This window comes from Phodopus roborovskii, unplaced genomic scaffold, assembly GCF_943737965.1.
Source record: "Phodopus roborovskii unplaced genomic scaffold, PHOROB, whole genome shotgun sequence".
NCBI lineage: Eukaryota > Metazoa > Chordata > Mammalia > Rodentia > Cricetidae > Phodopus > Phodopus roborovskii.
In genome coordinates this window covers 4,466,140-4,482,493 of record NW_026126541.1, presented here as the reverse complement: position 1 = coordinate 4,482,493, position 16,354 = coordinate 4,466,140, and the positions used below count along the sequence as shown (strand labels likewise).

General features: G+C 45.0%; 2 protein-coding genes across 2 annotated transcripts in view; one reads left to right on the top strand and one right to left on the bottom strand.

Annotated features, from left to right (window-relative positions):
* Nhlrc2 (NHL repeat containing 2) overlaps positions 1 to 4,639 on the top strand; it is a 41,985-nt gene extending 37,346 nt beyond the window's left edge. The window contains exons 10-11 of the mRNA XM_051199737.1: positions 666 to 885; positions 3,344 to 4,639. Of these exons, the coding sequence (XP_051055694.1) occupies positions 666 to 885; positions 3,344 to 3,600 (477 nt within the window). The 3' untranslated portion in view covers positions 3,601 to 4,639. The remainder of the gene's footprint in view (positions 1 to 665; positions 886 to 3,343) is intronic.
* Dclre1a (DNA cross-link repair 1A) overlaps positions 1 to 16,354 on the bottom strand; it is a 422,254-nt gene that overhangs the window by 56,618 nt on the left and 349,282 nt on the right. The window lies entirely within an intron of this gene.

Genomic DNA, 16,354 nt, shown 5'->3' with positions numbered 1-16,354 from the left:
TGCTCCCTTGGGGTTCTGGGACAACCAGACCAGGGACTTGCTGTGCAGGTCTCCTGCTGGTCTTGAGATACAGTTTCCATCTGCTCTGAGCATTTGAGGAAAATGCTGGAATTTGCAGTTCTGGGTCTGTTTTTAAATGTGTAGATCATGACACACGGGTGGTTTTATCCAGTGATCCGTAGGTTACTGCTGTCTCTCTGTCTCCTCTGGTGAATCCATTACCAGGTCATCTTCTAGGGGAACTTCTAGAAGTCACAGAGGCCCGTGAGATAGACTGGGGAAAATTTTACCAAGTTCAAGTCCGTTTTCAGAGAGAAATGTGTGTTGCCCACTGCTTTTTAATGTCCTATTTACCTGGGGCAGGGATGTTTTATTTTTAAGAGGTGTTTTATTTTAAAATAAAAACCACAGAGTAGTATCATGTAGCTTTCTCTTGGCAATGGAGGTTATGAGTGTGTTGCTTTAATTTCCTGCCATTTGTAAACCGTGGGATGTCCTCACAAGTGATCTGGCTGGTGAGGCGGGCTGTTTTTCTGCACTCTGGGAATCATTGATGGCTGTCACTGGTGGAAAACTTCATTTTTCTGCCCCTCTCTAAGGCTAGGCTCTCAAACTTTGGTCTTAAAGGTGTGTCTGCTTTAATGACCCTTCCTCCGGTCTTCTAGCTCCCGATCTTCAAGCCTGGCAGTGTCGTGGTAGACGGCCCCTTCCCTACAGAGAAACAGAAGGTGATGCCCAAAATGCCCAAGTCTGCCCCAAACATTCAACTCGCCCCTGTGGCTGTGTGTCCTGGCCAGACTCTGCAACTCCAGCTCAAGCTGGGCCTTCCACCAGGATCAAAGCTGACGGAAGGTGTGCCCAGCTGCTGGTTCCTGACTGCTGAAGGTAGGGTGTAGTTCTGCAGACACTAAAGTCCTGGGGCAGAGCTGATAGTTTTGTTATGTATTTCACTGTGTGTTTGGGCAAGATTTGAGGGAAATTATGTTTAAAAAAAAAAAAAAGAAGTGAATCTAGCTATAACCCAGTTTGATATTTTTTCTCTTTGCCCTCTCTTAGTCCCTTTCATTAAGATGGTGTGGCCACAAGAGCCCAGGCATCTCTAACAACATGGTCTCTGGGGATCAGACTTGCCTGCATGTCTGCCTTATTCTACCTTCTTGTTGTCCCCAAAAGACCCACCGAAAGCCTCATCTGCAGCCCCAGCACTCAGGAGACTGAGATAGGAGGACTACAAGTTTGAGGCTAGCCTGAGCTACATAATGATTCCCAGGCCATGTGGGCTACAGAGTGAGGCCCTGTCAAAGAAATCAAAAATCAATCAGTAAGAAGTCGGAAGTCTGATGAGCAGAAATGAAGTAGAGCTTCCCTGTCTACTCCTTCCGGGCTCTTCCTTGTTGGCCTTTGTGTGGATGAACCCTTCTGCCCTGAGGACTCAGTGTTCTGCCTGCTGCTGTCAGAGCTCTTGGACAGAGCAGGTCTAAAGCGAGGTCCTGGGGTCCAGAATCCCTCAGTGCGGAACTTCATGTCTCCCACGCCCTCTCACATCCTCACTCAGTCTGCATTTCCTGTTCCTTCTCTCTCACTTTTTGTTTGGTGCATTACCACAACCCTGGTCTTGTGCCTACTCATCTTCATGCGTTCTCAGGCAGAAGCTGCTGGTTGCGGTCCGGTCTGGCCCTGCGGACACCCCCTGAGCCATGCAGTCCTATGCCTCAGCCATTCTCTGGGCTCTAGGAGACCCTGGGAAGGGTCTATTCTGCCTGTGTAGTCTCTGCATAGCAAAGCAGCCCAGTAACTGGGGATCTCAGATCACATGTTTACTTTCTCTCTGTGCAGTTAGAGACCAGTAATTTTTTTTTTTTTTTGACAGTTAGCCTGATTTTGTTTTGTTTTTTTTGTTTTGTTTTGTTTTGTTTTTTTTGTTTTTTTTTTTTTTATTTTTATTTTTATTGTGCTTGTTATTGTTCTGTTTTGTTTTGACATTTCAAGAGGGATTGCTCTGTGTAGCCCTGGCCATACTGGAACTCATTCTGTAGACCAGGCTGGCCTTACACTCAAGAGATCCACCTGCCTCTGCCTTCCAGGTGCTAGGACTAAAGGCATCCACCACCAGGGTGTGGTGACAATTAACCTTTTTAATGCTGTATTCTTAAACATTCAAATAATTGAATTCTGAGTCATTGTCCTATGAAGTGAAGACATTAAGTGAAGGATCATATATTTACCTGCTTTATTATTTGTCTAAAATATGGGCCTTATTTTTACTATATGGGGCAAATAAGCTTTTCAGCAAGCATCCTACTAATTCAAAGATTCTGAGCGTATGATTAAGCCCATGTCTGCACGCAGGGGTAGAAGAGACTTTGTTTTTGGAGCTGGTTCTTTAGAAATAGTTAAAGTAGCTACAATATATGAATGTTTTAAAGAGCTGCAGGCATCTATCTCTTCATAAATCGTGTGTGCGTGTGTGTGTGTGTGTGTGTGTGTGTGTGTGTGAGTGAGTGAGAGAGAGAGAGATGGGATGCAAAGGAATAGTTGGTGTCTTACTTCTAGATTTGAATATTAAAATAGTTTATTGTGTGTACATTTTTATTCTCCGAAGCTCACTCTGGAGCCCTGGAGATATTTCCCTTGGGTGAATGATGGGCTATCTTGCCGTCTCTCTGTTGTTTCTGCAACAATAGCCACGCTTTGAACTGGTTTGAGAAGAATCTCCAGAGCCATAGTTGCAATTCTCAGCATCGTTTCAGTAGAAAGCGGTTTGCAGGGTGCTGTACAGATGGCACAGAAGGGAAGAGCTGCACTAATGAGATACAGGGATGAGCAGCCTGGGGACTTGTCATGTGGCCATTATGTCTCACTCCTGCATGTCATTTCTACAGAGCAAGATGCCTGGCTCACAGGCTTGTAGTAAATACTTGTTGTTCGAAAGAGTCTTTTCTGAGAACTTTCTAGTTTCCTACTTGTGTCTTTTCAACTGTATGTGTGTGTTTTACATGTGTGAATGTGCCCACATAGTATGATCACACATACATGTGTAGGTCTACACGCACATGTTTGTGTGGGTAAGTAGTTAATGCCGCATATCTTCTTTGACCTCTCTGTACCTAAAATGTTGAGGAAGGGTTTGTCACTAAGCCCGAGCTCACTGTTCTGAGAAGTCTTGACTGGCCAGCTTGTTCCGGGGATGCCCCGCCCCCACCCCTTGTCCTCTGGGATTACAGGTGAGTGTCCCTGCACCCAGCATTTAGGTTAGTTCTAGGGCCTGAGCTTTGGTTGTCACACTTCGTGGCAAGTGCTTATATTCTCTATAGTCTTTGTAATGTTCTCTCCTGTTTTCTAGGCAGTGAGTGGCTTCTTGAGGAACAGATCCCGTCTGGAGACATAGAGAATATTTCCAATCAACCCACACTCTCACTGCGGATTCCTACCAGTTGCCTGTCACTTGAAGCTGAGATATCCGTCCGCGTGTTTCTTTACTACTGTAGTGCAGACAGCACTGCTTGCATGATGAAGGGAATCTTGTTCAGGCAACCTTTGCACATCACTGACGCCCAGCCAGGCTGCGGAGCTCCTGTAGAGCTCACACACGTATTCTAGAGAGCCAGCCGGAAGGAAGCCCCTCAGCACCCCAATGCAGCCTCCATCTGTCGTTTAGGGAAAAAGCATTATACATACCCATTGCTCAGTTGTCGCAACTGATACCAAAATAAAGCTGTGTTCCTTATTAACATTTTAATTCTAAACACATTTCTTCATTTCAGCTATGTACTAGCCCATTGACCATCATTGAAACCACGGTAGTGTAAGCTTTGCTGCTCTTTGGTACAAGGCTGCAGTCCTTGGCTGTGTTAGATGATAATGTAATTTTCAGTCAATACTGATGATACAAGGTGTTTTAAACGACCTCTTCTGCCTTTATCTGTGGCTATCAGCCACTTCATGTGTGAACTTCATAGTTCACCTGGACATGCCTAGGGTGTGCACCTTTATGTGAGACACGAGACACCTCCAGGCAGTGTCTACGGTCTGTTTGAAGCCAGAGCAAAAGCTGTGTTCACCAGAAGCGGAGAGAGCACATGACTGTCTACTTAGTATCTCTGCTGTGTTTTTTCAAATAGGACGTATTTTTAAAAGAGAGTTTTCATCTATTTTTATTATAAATTATTTGTTTTAACATGCCATTATTAATGCCTTATAACTTTATACAGAAAAACAATTTCTAAGGGCATGTAGACCTATTCTTGACTATTTTTTAAATGAACATATTCCTAGCAGACAGTACCTAGCAGTCAGAGACATGCAGACTTTTAAGGTGGGGTTCAGGCTGTGCTGCTGTGTGTGATAGTTTATTGTAATGGTGGAATTTGATACAAGTATTATGTTGTTTTCAAAATTTACATTTCAGTTTTAAGAGTTAAATACAGATTTATTGAGTTTGGGTTTTTGTTATTACTGTTTTGGTTCCCATATTTAGAATTTAAATTGTGATCTTTAATTCTGATATTTTGAAAATCACATGTAAACCTTCAAATTGCTATTATCAATGTAAAGTATTTTAATGTAGTTGGCATGTATAGTTGTCCTAATACTCTCATTTAAAGTATTAGGACTGAAACACAGTGATTTGCTGACTGTTCTGGTGTTTGTTTTGTTTTGTTTTAGCCTTGTAAGCATCACTGGAAGGGTTACTGGAAGGTGTGATTCCCATTGTTGCTGTGATTATCATAGATTATCATCATAACTGTGTGAAGTCCACTTGCCTGTTTAGAACTGACTCGGCGTATATTTTATCTATTTAGATTACAAGATTTCAGAAAATTCAGTTGAGCCGCACTATAAATTCACTAACTATCTGTAGGCAGTGTGGCGTAGCATGCCTTCCTTCCACAAAAGAACTAGATATGAAGTGTAATTATTTAAGTATCATTCTACACATGTATTGATTGATTTTTGAAGTAGTTTTGACAGATAATATTTGTTTTATTATTGAGTTAGCCAAAAACTCTCTGAAGTAATAGCATAGATCAGGACTTTAATTAGTAACCTACAAAAGCTACTTTTCAAGAGAAATGTGAATGGGAAGGGAAAGGAGATCTTGATTAGAGTTACACACGATTACCTCAGAAGCCCTTGCTGCCAGAACTGGCCGCCGTAGAGGTTCCGTAGCCACCGTCTGAAGCTGATGTACCGTGCTGAGTGCCCCGAGTGTATTTCAGCCCTCTTTGAATCACTCTTTAGAACAGTGTGTATACAGTTTAACTAATGTAGAAATAATGGTAATTTATTTTCACTATAAAAACACAGGTGTGTATTCTGTACTTCCGTGTACCTTAAAAATCCCCACATCCTCTTTGCAATGCATTGGTTTCCCTTTGTCTGGACAGAATCTTAGTTTCGTTTCGTCTTCAGAGACTGACTGAGTGGTCCCTGACTTCTCCTTCTCACCTGCCTGCCCGCACAGCTGCCACGCTGAGATCTCACTGGTGATGGTTGGTGTGGGCTTAGAGAACCCTCACTGACCAGTGTGCGAGTAGGGTCCCAGACTCGTAGGTGACATAAATGTCACATGAGGAAACGCAGGATCTACATCGGCCTTCAGTTTTCTCTGTGAGCTTTTTAATTGTTTAATGGCCTGTCTACTTTGTGGCTCATATCACTGAGATAAGGGGGTTTGACCTATTATTTTGCAAAGTTGAAAATTTGGAGAACATAATGAAAATGTGTAACTATACTTTCCCACATATTCAGAACTGACTGTTAGGTTTTGTCTACCAACAGAGAGATCTCGGCTTAGCTGTTGCTTTTGGCAGGATGTTTAAGTCCGGTCACCAAAGGCTAGAGTTGTAACTCAGTAGAAGGGTGTTTGTTTGGTGTGTTTAGAGACCCTGGGTTTAGTGCTTAGAGGGGAAAAATCATCAAAAGCAAAGTTTTGTAGTGCACAGTCACATAAGAACATTTGCAGGGGGGCTGTATTAGCCACACTTCTAAATGAGAAAATGCTAGGTGTTTCACTTAATTCTACTTCTGTGTGTCTTTCAGTGGTGAGCACTTCAGGAAGAAATCTAGTATTTTTGAAGAGAGGTCTGAATTGTAAATCCGAATGTAATAGCTTTTCTAAAGCCTCTTCTGTTTCCAAAGATGGGGGCATTGTTTAGAGCTCTTTCCTTTTCAGTCTCCTTTCAAGTGAGCTATGAGGACGGGAGTCGTTACGGCGTTCTTGTCTGGCAGCACAGTGTGTGGACCTTGCAGCCGGGTCTGGCCCTGAAAAGCAGGGTTGCCTGGGCTCGCTGCCAGGGCTCAGTGAGATGCTCACACGGCATTTAGCACGGAGTAATTTATGAACTGCTACTTATCAGTTTAGTTACTCATAATGACAATGATTTATGGCCACAGACACGTGCCAGTTCCTACAGCAAAATATTTCACAGTTCCAGTTCCTACAGCAAAATATTTCTTCACCGTTTGACATGTTAGCAGACCCAATAGAATCTGGGCTCAGGAAGAAAAAGGACCCTTTATGTTAGGATGAATTACTGTTTCACAGACACTCGTTTATAGAGAAGCACCTCCATACTGTAGTGAAGTATTGAAAAAGACCTTCTGGAACTTTAACCAATACATTTGTCCCATAGAGAACCCAGACATAGCCGGGCACCTCACCACACTCTTACGGCTTGTACAAGCAGTCTTCATACTGTAAGCCGAGCATGCTGGGTGTTGTCACCCTGCGATGCTGATATCTAGTCTTCAAAGTGCTTTCACGTGTATTTCCTGGGATGGGCTTCAGAACGACGTACAGACCCGGTAGGTGTGTGTCTGCAGGTGAGGGAGCTCCTGGGATCGAGTTCAGTGCCCAGAGCAGGACCTAGAAGGCGGGTGTGCTGGGCGTCCTTGAATGCCTTGTGTGACTAGTGAGCCCAGAGCCTGATTGAGGCTCTCTCCCAAGGGGTAGAGTGGGAACCCTACTGAAAGTTTTCTGTGTCCACGTCCTCGGGCCTTCAAGACAAGGACGGACAGACGGACGGACAGTTAGAGTCACCGACTTCTGCACCTGCCGGTGCGGTCTTGCATGCTCTGCAGTGTGCCCTCACTGCAGCCTTACAGTGGAGAAGGTGGCAAAGACTGGACAGTTGTCTGCCGCGTCGCCTCTTAGACACGCATACTTCACATATTTCCTGCCGCTGTGTAGTAACTTATCAATCCAGAGAATTCCAGGAGCCCTGGGAGTGATTGTTTTTGAAATTCAAATAATGCCATTTAAATTACACGACTTTTCATAGACTCTTACCACCTGGGCCTTGGAATGGTATGTTTAATTGTTATTTCCCAGAGGGTTTTCTGTGCCTCTAATTCTGACTGTTACCACAAGCTTTTCTCTGCAGGTATGTGTACAGGAACACCAGTTAGTTCCAGCAGGGCTGTCATGAAGAACGGGCCTGGTGCAGACCCTGAGGGGTTCACTCATTTAAGACAATGTGTTTTGTGAACCAAAGTGAGGTGTAGAGGTATGAAGCCCTCTGCCTTCCTGCACCCTTAGTGGCCCTGGCGTAGCCACCCCTAGTGATTCAGAAGGCATTCCTGAGGTCAGCTGGGCCTTGTAAGGCAAACTGCTGCATGCCCGTGATGCTTTCTGATGGCCACCCCAGTGCAAGTTAAGCAGCACAGCCGTGACGGAGTATTGTGCAGCGAGGGACACGCTGCTGTGTTGTAAATGCTGTTCCTACTGTCCATGTGACACCTCTCTGATCTTGACCATGATAGTGGCCGCATGCTAATCACCACAATGCTAATCACCAAGATTGCTTTTTCCACCACCGCGCCACATAGCCCTCCTGGAACACTGGCCTCTGTGTCGCTGTTTTACCCTAGCTTTAATGAAGTTTGCTCTGCTCCCGTTTCTTTGAAATAGGGTAATAGAAAGAATGGCTGTAAAAGCCACTGGCTGTGCTGATTGAAGCACCCGGCACTGTATGGCTAATGAACCTTGGCTCCTGCATGCATGCGCTGGCTTGTGGTGTAGACGGGTACCCCAGCTCTCAGATGACCGTAAGAGCACGTGGGCTGGGAGAGGAATAGGGCACACGCTCTCCTGCGGTTACCGTAGTGTGCTGCTTGGTTTAATCATTGCCAGAGGTTAGAGCTGAACAGCTAAAACTCCTTCCCACCCTGTGTGGATCAATCTTGTAATTTCATTTCTGAGGCTAGAGGTGATCTGCTGTGATGACTTCATGCCTAAACAATACAAGTTCTAGACACGGTTTAGTCCTAAAACAATTAACTGCTGTGCATTGTTAAGTGTTTAATGTAGATGGATTAATATATTTTTATGCAACTGGTATTTTACATTTAGACAAAACTCGAGTGGGTTTTAAAGTATGTTGTTAGGTGGGATGAAAGCTTGGTGGCTTTCATTAACTCAAAAGATTCTTAGGGTCCTGGGAAGCGAGGGTGTGTTTCTACTGTAATGTCTGAGTCCTGGGAAGCGAGGGTGTGTTTCTACTGTAAAGTCTGATTCCTGGGGTCCTGGGAAGCGAGGGTGTGTTTCTACTGTAAAGTCTGATTCCTGGGGTCCTGGGAAGTGAGGGTGTGTTTCTACTGTAAAGTCTGATTCCTGGGGTCCTGGGAAGTGAGGGTGTTCTACTGTACATGCAAACCTAAAGCTCTTTTCCAAAGCTTTGTACTTCTTTTTCATGAAATAGAGTAAATATTTTCTCTCTAAAATTGTTCTCCTGTCCTTAATATGCTGTGTTCTAAGAATGTCACTAGTTTTACTACTTAAGAGACCTGTAAGCTAGGCTGAGGAATATGTTAGTGGGTAAAGCTTGGAGTCTGAGCTGTGGACGACAGGAAATCAGCATCCTCTCCTGGAGTTCTTATTCTCATTAATCAGAAAATTTATGAATGGACTCAGCATAAGGACAATTTTATTAGAGTTTGAAAGTGAAACCGCAGGGCGGCAAACTGAATCTCAGCAGCTTCCTGGAGGAGAAGGGTGGCGGGAAAGGCTGCTGAAGCTGGGCTGGAACGGGAAAGGCTGCTGAAGCTGGGGTGGAGGGCAGACACGAGGCACACAAGAAGCCACGTGGAGGGAAGGGAAGCTTCCGAGGAAGGAAATGGTGGGGAGTGTTACGGAGGCACGCACAGAAAGGACAAGAGCAGGAAGCATTAGCCGTTCCCGGATAACTCAGAGAAGCAGGCAGACTTCTGACCTTTGCATGGCTGTGGCTCGAGAGCTGCTGCACTAGGGGACAGAGATTTTCTGGGCCGGAAAAAGTGCAGCCTCTCATTAAAGAGCTAATCATCCCACCCATCTCTTAACATGGCTCAAGGTGAGCCGCATCCCGGGGGTGGCCCCTTAATCGGTGGTTGAAGGAGCCCAACTGGAATGTTAGGCCTGTCCAGGTTGAGTCCATTCTGTCAACCAGGAACTTCTTTTCTCCATGGTGACCTGCCTGTAACCCCAGAGGCCAAGACAGGATCCATTGGACAAGCAGCTAGAGTAGCTGAGTCGGTGCCCTGGTTCAGGGGACCCTGCCTCCTAAGTGAAGTGGAGAGCAATTGTGGAAGACACCTGGTGAGTCAGTGTGCCATTGCTGGGAAGAGACACCATGAGGACAGCAACTCTACGAAGGAGAGCGTTTCGTAGGGCTGCGTCACGGGTTTAGTCCGTTATCGTCATGGTGGAGAGCAGGGTGGCATACAGGCAGACGCGCTGGAGAGGGTGGCTGAGAGTTCTATGCCCAGATCCACAGGCAGCTGAAGAGAGACACAGCCTGGCTGGGTCATTTGAAACGCCAAACCCCACCTCCAGTGACACACTTCCTCCAACAAGGCCACACCTCCTAATCCTCAAGTTCCACTCCTGGTGAACAAGCATTCAAATACGTGAGCCTGTGGAGGCCATTCTTACACAAACCACACCCATCTCTGCCCTCCAAACACAGGCACAGATGTGTCCGCACACATACACGTGCAGAAAAAGTAAAAAGATGTGATCTGTCTGAACCTTGGAGAATACAAAAAAAAAAATGTAAAAACTAAAAGCAAACATTTGAAGATGTATTTGTTCTTGCTTTATGTGTATGAGTGTTATGCCTTCACAAATGCAAGGCAGAAAATGCAAGCAGTAAGGGAAGACAGCAAGTGAACCCCTCCAGCTAGGCTCCCAAACATTCCACAGCCTCCCCTACACAGCGCCACCAGCTGGAGACCAAGAGCTCCGGTACCTGAGCCTACTGGGAACATCTCTTTCAAACCAGGATGTCAACTGAACACTCAAAATGAGAGAGAGAGAGAGAGAGAGAGAGAGAGAGAGAGAGAGAGAGAGAGAGGTGAAACACTATCATAAACTATAAATATGCCACTTGGAGAATTACCGGGACATCAACATGCAGTCGCTAGGAATTTGCAGGAATGAAACAGTGCGCCTTTGGGAGTCAAGACGTACAGTTTCACAGGGCTGCTTAGTGAGCCTGTTCATAACAAGACAGCTCATTACCTCAGCCAGGAACGCAGTGGCGCCCAGACAGCAGCGGCAGTTGAAGAGTGGTCCATCCTTGCGGATTCTGTGGGGAGGCGCCAGGCTGGGTATCCAGAGGTCCCACCAGCCATGCCCGTCACACCAGGACTGGCCAGGTACGTGAGGACCAGTGAATCCTCCAAGTCTTCAGCCGTGGCCTGTCAAAACTGAATCCTTGACCTTCCATCGGAAGACGTCATGTCATTGTGGTGCAGCTGTGTGTTGCTGTGACCAACAACAAACAACACAGGACTTTTCTTTTTTGAGATGGGGTCTCGTTATGTAACCCAGTGTGACCAAGAACTCAATGACCCTTGGGTCCCGGCCAGAATGACATAGTAGTTCACTTGTGGAAACTGATTCAGGAGAATGCTTGTGTACATACACCACAATGCATTAGCATGTAAACAAACAAAAACAACAACCCTAACAAACGTAAACAGCCTAAATGCCCATCAGCAGTGAAATATGAAGCAGCTTGTCTGTTCGGAGTAACAACCATTAAAAATAACTATGGATTTGTACCTGTGCTCATGTTATTCAAACAGCATGTGTCAGAACACATATTAATATCACATTTTTTACTTCTTAAAACTAACCATGCATGCACATATGCACATTCATTCATAAACAGACCCTGCTTTGCAGTTACAAAAGACTACAAAAAATGATTGTTCAAGCTCGAATTCCTCGAGTGTGGGAGACCAGGGCACAAGAATGGGAAGATGAAGGCCATACATACGGCCAGCCTTGGCGAAAGAGTGAGACCCCAGCTTAAACGGCGCACGACGACCAGGCAATCTGAAGTACTAAGATCCTCCGTAGTTGCTGGGGTCTACGATCGCTCCCGGACCGTCTGTAACTGGAGTTTGTCTTGCAGTATGTTTTATGCTGGCTGACCACTTGCCTCTCCCGCCTCCATGTGTTGTTAGCTGTCGCCGGGTACTGCCAGGATGAAATAGGCCACGCAATTACACGTATTGCTACCTGTAAGCAAAAGGAGTCAAAGATGGAGTGACTGGTCACTAGCAAAGTCTAAGGAAGTGGCAGTACTTGTTTCTGACTGTGGGGCGCATGTTACAGAGTGGTTTGCAGACAGCTGTGAAGTCTGCAACTGCAGTTTGGACGGCGCTCTTAGAGACTGGTGCAGTTTACATCATAGACGCTGAAATTGTGCGCATCAAAATTGTTCAAAGCGAGCGGTGCCTGCAGAGACAGGCAGATGCGGGAAAACACACGCGTACACAAATAAATAAGTATATGTACATATATATTCAAATATTTATGGATAGGAAAACCGGAAAGGCATCGGGCCACCATAAACTGTGTGCAGTGGCACACAGAGGAACTAGATCTTAACGTGCTGTGCGTTTCTGGGTGGCTTTCAGCGCAAACGGAAGCAGGAAATGGTGTTTCCCCGCAGTCACATGGCTTACCTGTGCTCCTGGAAAAGAACCAGAAATCATGGAAGAATGGTGTGAGAAACCATATGAACACGTGCCTGCTGCAGAGGGAACCAGCCTTATAATGCATGTGTGCAGAAAATGTGAGCTGAGTCTCAACCTGTCCCACAACATCACAAAAGGCTAGCCCTGAGTCATTCTCCATCTCTAGCAGCCAGCTTCCTGTCTGAACAGCTGGATCTACTGCAGAGGAGTGCTGCCCTGAATTATTCTATGATTAGACAAGAAAAGTGGCTAAGAACTGAGAAGGCCCAAAGCACAGATTTTTCTGACACTGAGTGTAATGTCTTCAGCCCAGGGATTTGCCCATCAGGTGCAGTAAAGGCAGGCGGCCACAGGTTCTGAGCCGAGAACAGAGTGCGCTGGACAGTGTAAGGACAAGCCTGTTCAGTGTAATTCCAAAAGAGCCATTTGTTACTTATGCCTTGAGACTGCAAGATTGCATTTTTAGTATATCTGTATCTGTGTGGTACGCATGTGTGAGGTTGTATGGGTGTGTAGGTACATGTCACATGGTGGGGGGTATGTGCACACATGTGGGAGTTTGTGTGTAAACCAGAGGTTGGCGTAGGTGTCTTCCTTAATCACACTCCCTGGGTAGCAGTTGGCATTGCCTAGTGAGCTACCCAGCCTGCACTGAGCATGCCTTCTCTGCTTCCCAGGTGCTGGGATTACAGGTGCCCATTACACCTGCTGGCATTCGTGTGAGTCCTGGGCATCAGATCCAGGCTTCATGTCAAAACAGTAAGCACTTTGCCCACTGAGCCCGCGACACCGTTTTTTAGAATGAGATAGATACCCATTGCAAACCAGTTCTACTCTTAGAATTTTAATAGGACTCAGGATTATTTTAAGTATATTTTGTTAACAAAGTGAAGCCTTGTTAATGAGGTAATTTTCTCTAATCCCAATCGCTAGCTAATTCAATTTATACCATATATAATATACACATATCTATGTCATATATATTAACCACTCAGAAGGACTTTAAGAAATGAGGCATTCACTCTTCTCCCTTATTTTCTTTATTAATAATCCATAGAAACATTGAAATATTTTTATGTACCAAAAACTTTAATTGGCATAGTTTAAAAGTTTGCTGAAATGAAATGTTGGGGCGGGGGTTATATGGTTTCCAACATGTAATGATGTTATCTAAAGGTTTGTGACCTCAATCTTAACTATTTCCAAAAAGCACGCTGCTCTTTTTTTATATATTATGTTTTGCTTTTTATTTATTTATTTTTAAATCAAGGCACAGGGATGCACCTAGCCCTTTCTCATGCTGTTCACTGGCGACTTACCTGGTCAGTGGTTAAGGGGAAGACGTAGCCAGCGGGCTCAGAGAGTGACGGGCAACTGTGTTTCAGGCTCCTCCTGAATCTGCCCTTCCCCCTGTGAAACAAGAGCAGGACCCAGTGACAAGCAGAGGCCAGCTAAAAGGGAGGCGCCCCTTAGAATAAACAAAGGGATTGCTTCATGTCCATTTCAAGTCAGTGTAAGAAACCAAGATGGGAGAGAGGTCACACCAGGCCGGAGTGTCACCTAGGTGTGGTGCGGTTTGGCAGGTGCTCACCTGGCCTGTGCAGACCCTGGTTCAACCCCAGCTCCACAGAAGCAAAGCAGAGCCCTTCACAGTCCTCTCTATTTCTGTAGAGTTTAGCGTTTTAGTCTGAAGACATCTCTATGACCCCTACAGCATGCTTCTGTCTCTATTGTGATGGGCACAGGAGTTACACGCATGCTCTGATTATCTTTACATGTGTGTACATATATGCATGCGGGTACGTATAATTTGCATGTGTGTTGCAATTTCTGGTTTCCTGCTTGTGTTTGCAGTCAGTTCAGTCCATCTAAGAGTGTCAGTTCAGTAAGTAGCTGCCGTCCAATCAAACTTTGCCAATGACAGTTTTAAACGTATTGCGTATCTTAAACTTCGGTCTTAAAGCTATCAGACAACAGCGCTGTGGTGTGTGGGTCCTTCTACAACAGCGCTGCGTGGTGTGTGGGTCCTTCTACAACAGCGCTGTGGTGTGTGGGTCCTTCTACAACAGTGCTGTGGTGTGTGGGTCCCTTCTCTCATTGAAGGAGCCACCACACCACCACAGACAGGGCTCCCTGAGGAATACTGAGTTCTGAAATCCTGCCAACACGTGAGAAGCACCCATTTCCCCTAGTGTTTATGACCTACTTTGAAAAGAATCACCCATTGAATAACTGGCCTCTGTAAATCGAAATTGTTCTATATTTAGCATTTCATTTGAAATGTCAACTAAACCAAATCCCTTATTAGAATACATGAGATAAGAAGAATAAATATTTAGAGTATAGTTTATCTCCCCATCCTGGAAACGGAAAGACAATGGTGTAGTCATGTTCAGGAAGCTGAGCGAATTCCAAGTATTGCCAGGGGCCTGGTGCAGCTTGTTGCCATGTCCATCTGTCTTTAAGTGGCATGGCCACATTGGCCCGGCAGAGAGTCAAGAGGAAAAACAGCTGTTCCTATTGTTCGACCTTGAGGAAGAGCTGATACCCACATGGCCAAGAATCTTTGGTTTTCTTGCATCTCGGTATCACCAGCTTCTAGGCACTCTTGGATGCTTTTGCTGTAGGCTAGGGTTCTACATGAACATACATTTCTGAACTTGTTTAAGGAATTCGCATTAGCAAATATCTCTGTCAGGTTCTACTAAGATGAATGTGAATACAGGAGCTAAGGTTCTGTTACTGCAAGGTTAGCCCTATAAAGACAAGGGTCTATCCTGCTTTTAAAGGCTCTTCTGGAAAGTTCTGGGAAGTACACCCAACTGCATAACAAGCCTACCAGGAGACTATTTCTTGGCTCTAATCCATAGGCTATACCCTGGTATGTTGTTCAATGAACACGCGTGCTAGATCTTTGTGACGTTGGTTAGCCACGTGTTTAAGCTGGGTCATTTTAGCACCTCTGACAGGAATCCCCCTATGCATGCATGCCGACTGACTGCACTGTCCTTCTGCTCCTCTTCCCAGCCCCTCCCAATGTGTCCACCTGAAGTTGGAAAGCCAAGCGTTAAACAGAACCTTCTGTAGAAAAGATGAGCGGTGTTGGGAGTAAAGCTGCGCCTCCTGAACGAGGCACACGGGCTCTGAGGCCCCTCTTTTGGTGAATAACCATAGCCGGTGAACATTATTTTTAAGTAACCATTTAAAGTCTCTAGAAATGGCTCCAAGGAAATACAGCAGGTGGCATGAACTGATTCAAGGAAACCTACTCGATTTCAATCCTTGAGTGACAATAACCTTACAACCGTGACTCGCTCCTCCCTTCTGTGACCCGGATGCGCATGTTGGGAGTTCCACTCCAGGCGTAGCTATGAAGATGGGATCTCCACCCCAAATTCCAAGTAAAGAGTTAGTTCCTCAAGAGGCCCAGACCACCAGCATTCTCATTCCGTACCCATGTACAGAAAAACAAGATGGAGTAAAAAATGCTAAAAAAAAAAAAAAAAAAAAAAAAAAAATGCTAGCAATAGGGAAGCAAAGTATGTGGAACTAGGAGAGGTGGAGGATTCTGGGAAATCTTGATGTGGTCTTGGGAGGAGAGGATGCATGAGTCTGGCGTTCTCGGTAAGATAAGACCATATGTTAGTAATTATGGCTTAATGTTTAGACAGAGCGAGCCAGTAAAAAACACTAGTGACTGGCCAACAGTTTCATAATGAATAATACAGTGTCTCTGTGTGTTATTTGGGGCTGGTGGGCCTGTGGGACCAGGCTGTTGGAAAGTGCTCGTAGCACTGATGTACATAATGAGACTGTGTCAAAAACACAAACAGCACCCCAAAATCATATAGGTGTCTCGCTGCCAATTACTGATATTACTAGTGTTTTTTCATTCTTGTGTTAGACATGCATGACTTTTGAGTAAGACCGGCACCCTCCAGAGAAAGACTAGTAGGCATGCTGAATTTACTTATTAATTCTAGCATTTTTGGTAGACTCTTAGTGTTTTCTCTATATAAGATCATACCACCTGCAGAGAAATTTATACTTCTTTCCAATTTGGATGTCTTTCATTTCTTTTTCTTGCCTAATGGCTCTGTCTAGGATTCTCCATACTGTGCTGAATAGAATTGTTTTTAGAGAAAGTGAAATCCCTCTTTCGTTATCGAACAGAATGTTAGCTGTAGTTATAAGTCATTTATCATAGTGAGATACATTCCTCCAATACCATATTTGTTGAGCATTTTTATCCTCAAAAGATGTTGAAATGTGTTATTTAATCTAAATCCCCAATGGCAAAGCCATGGATTTAAAATGTGACATGTTCATACAAGGGAACGATGTTTGACTGTCAAGAAGAAGGAAGGAAATGCTGTCATGTGCC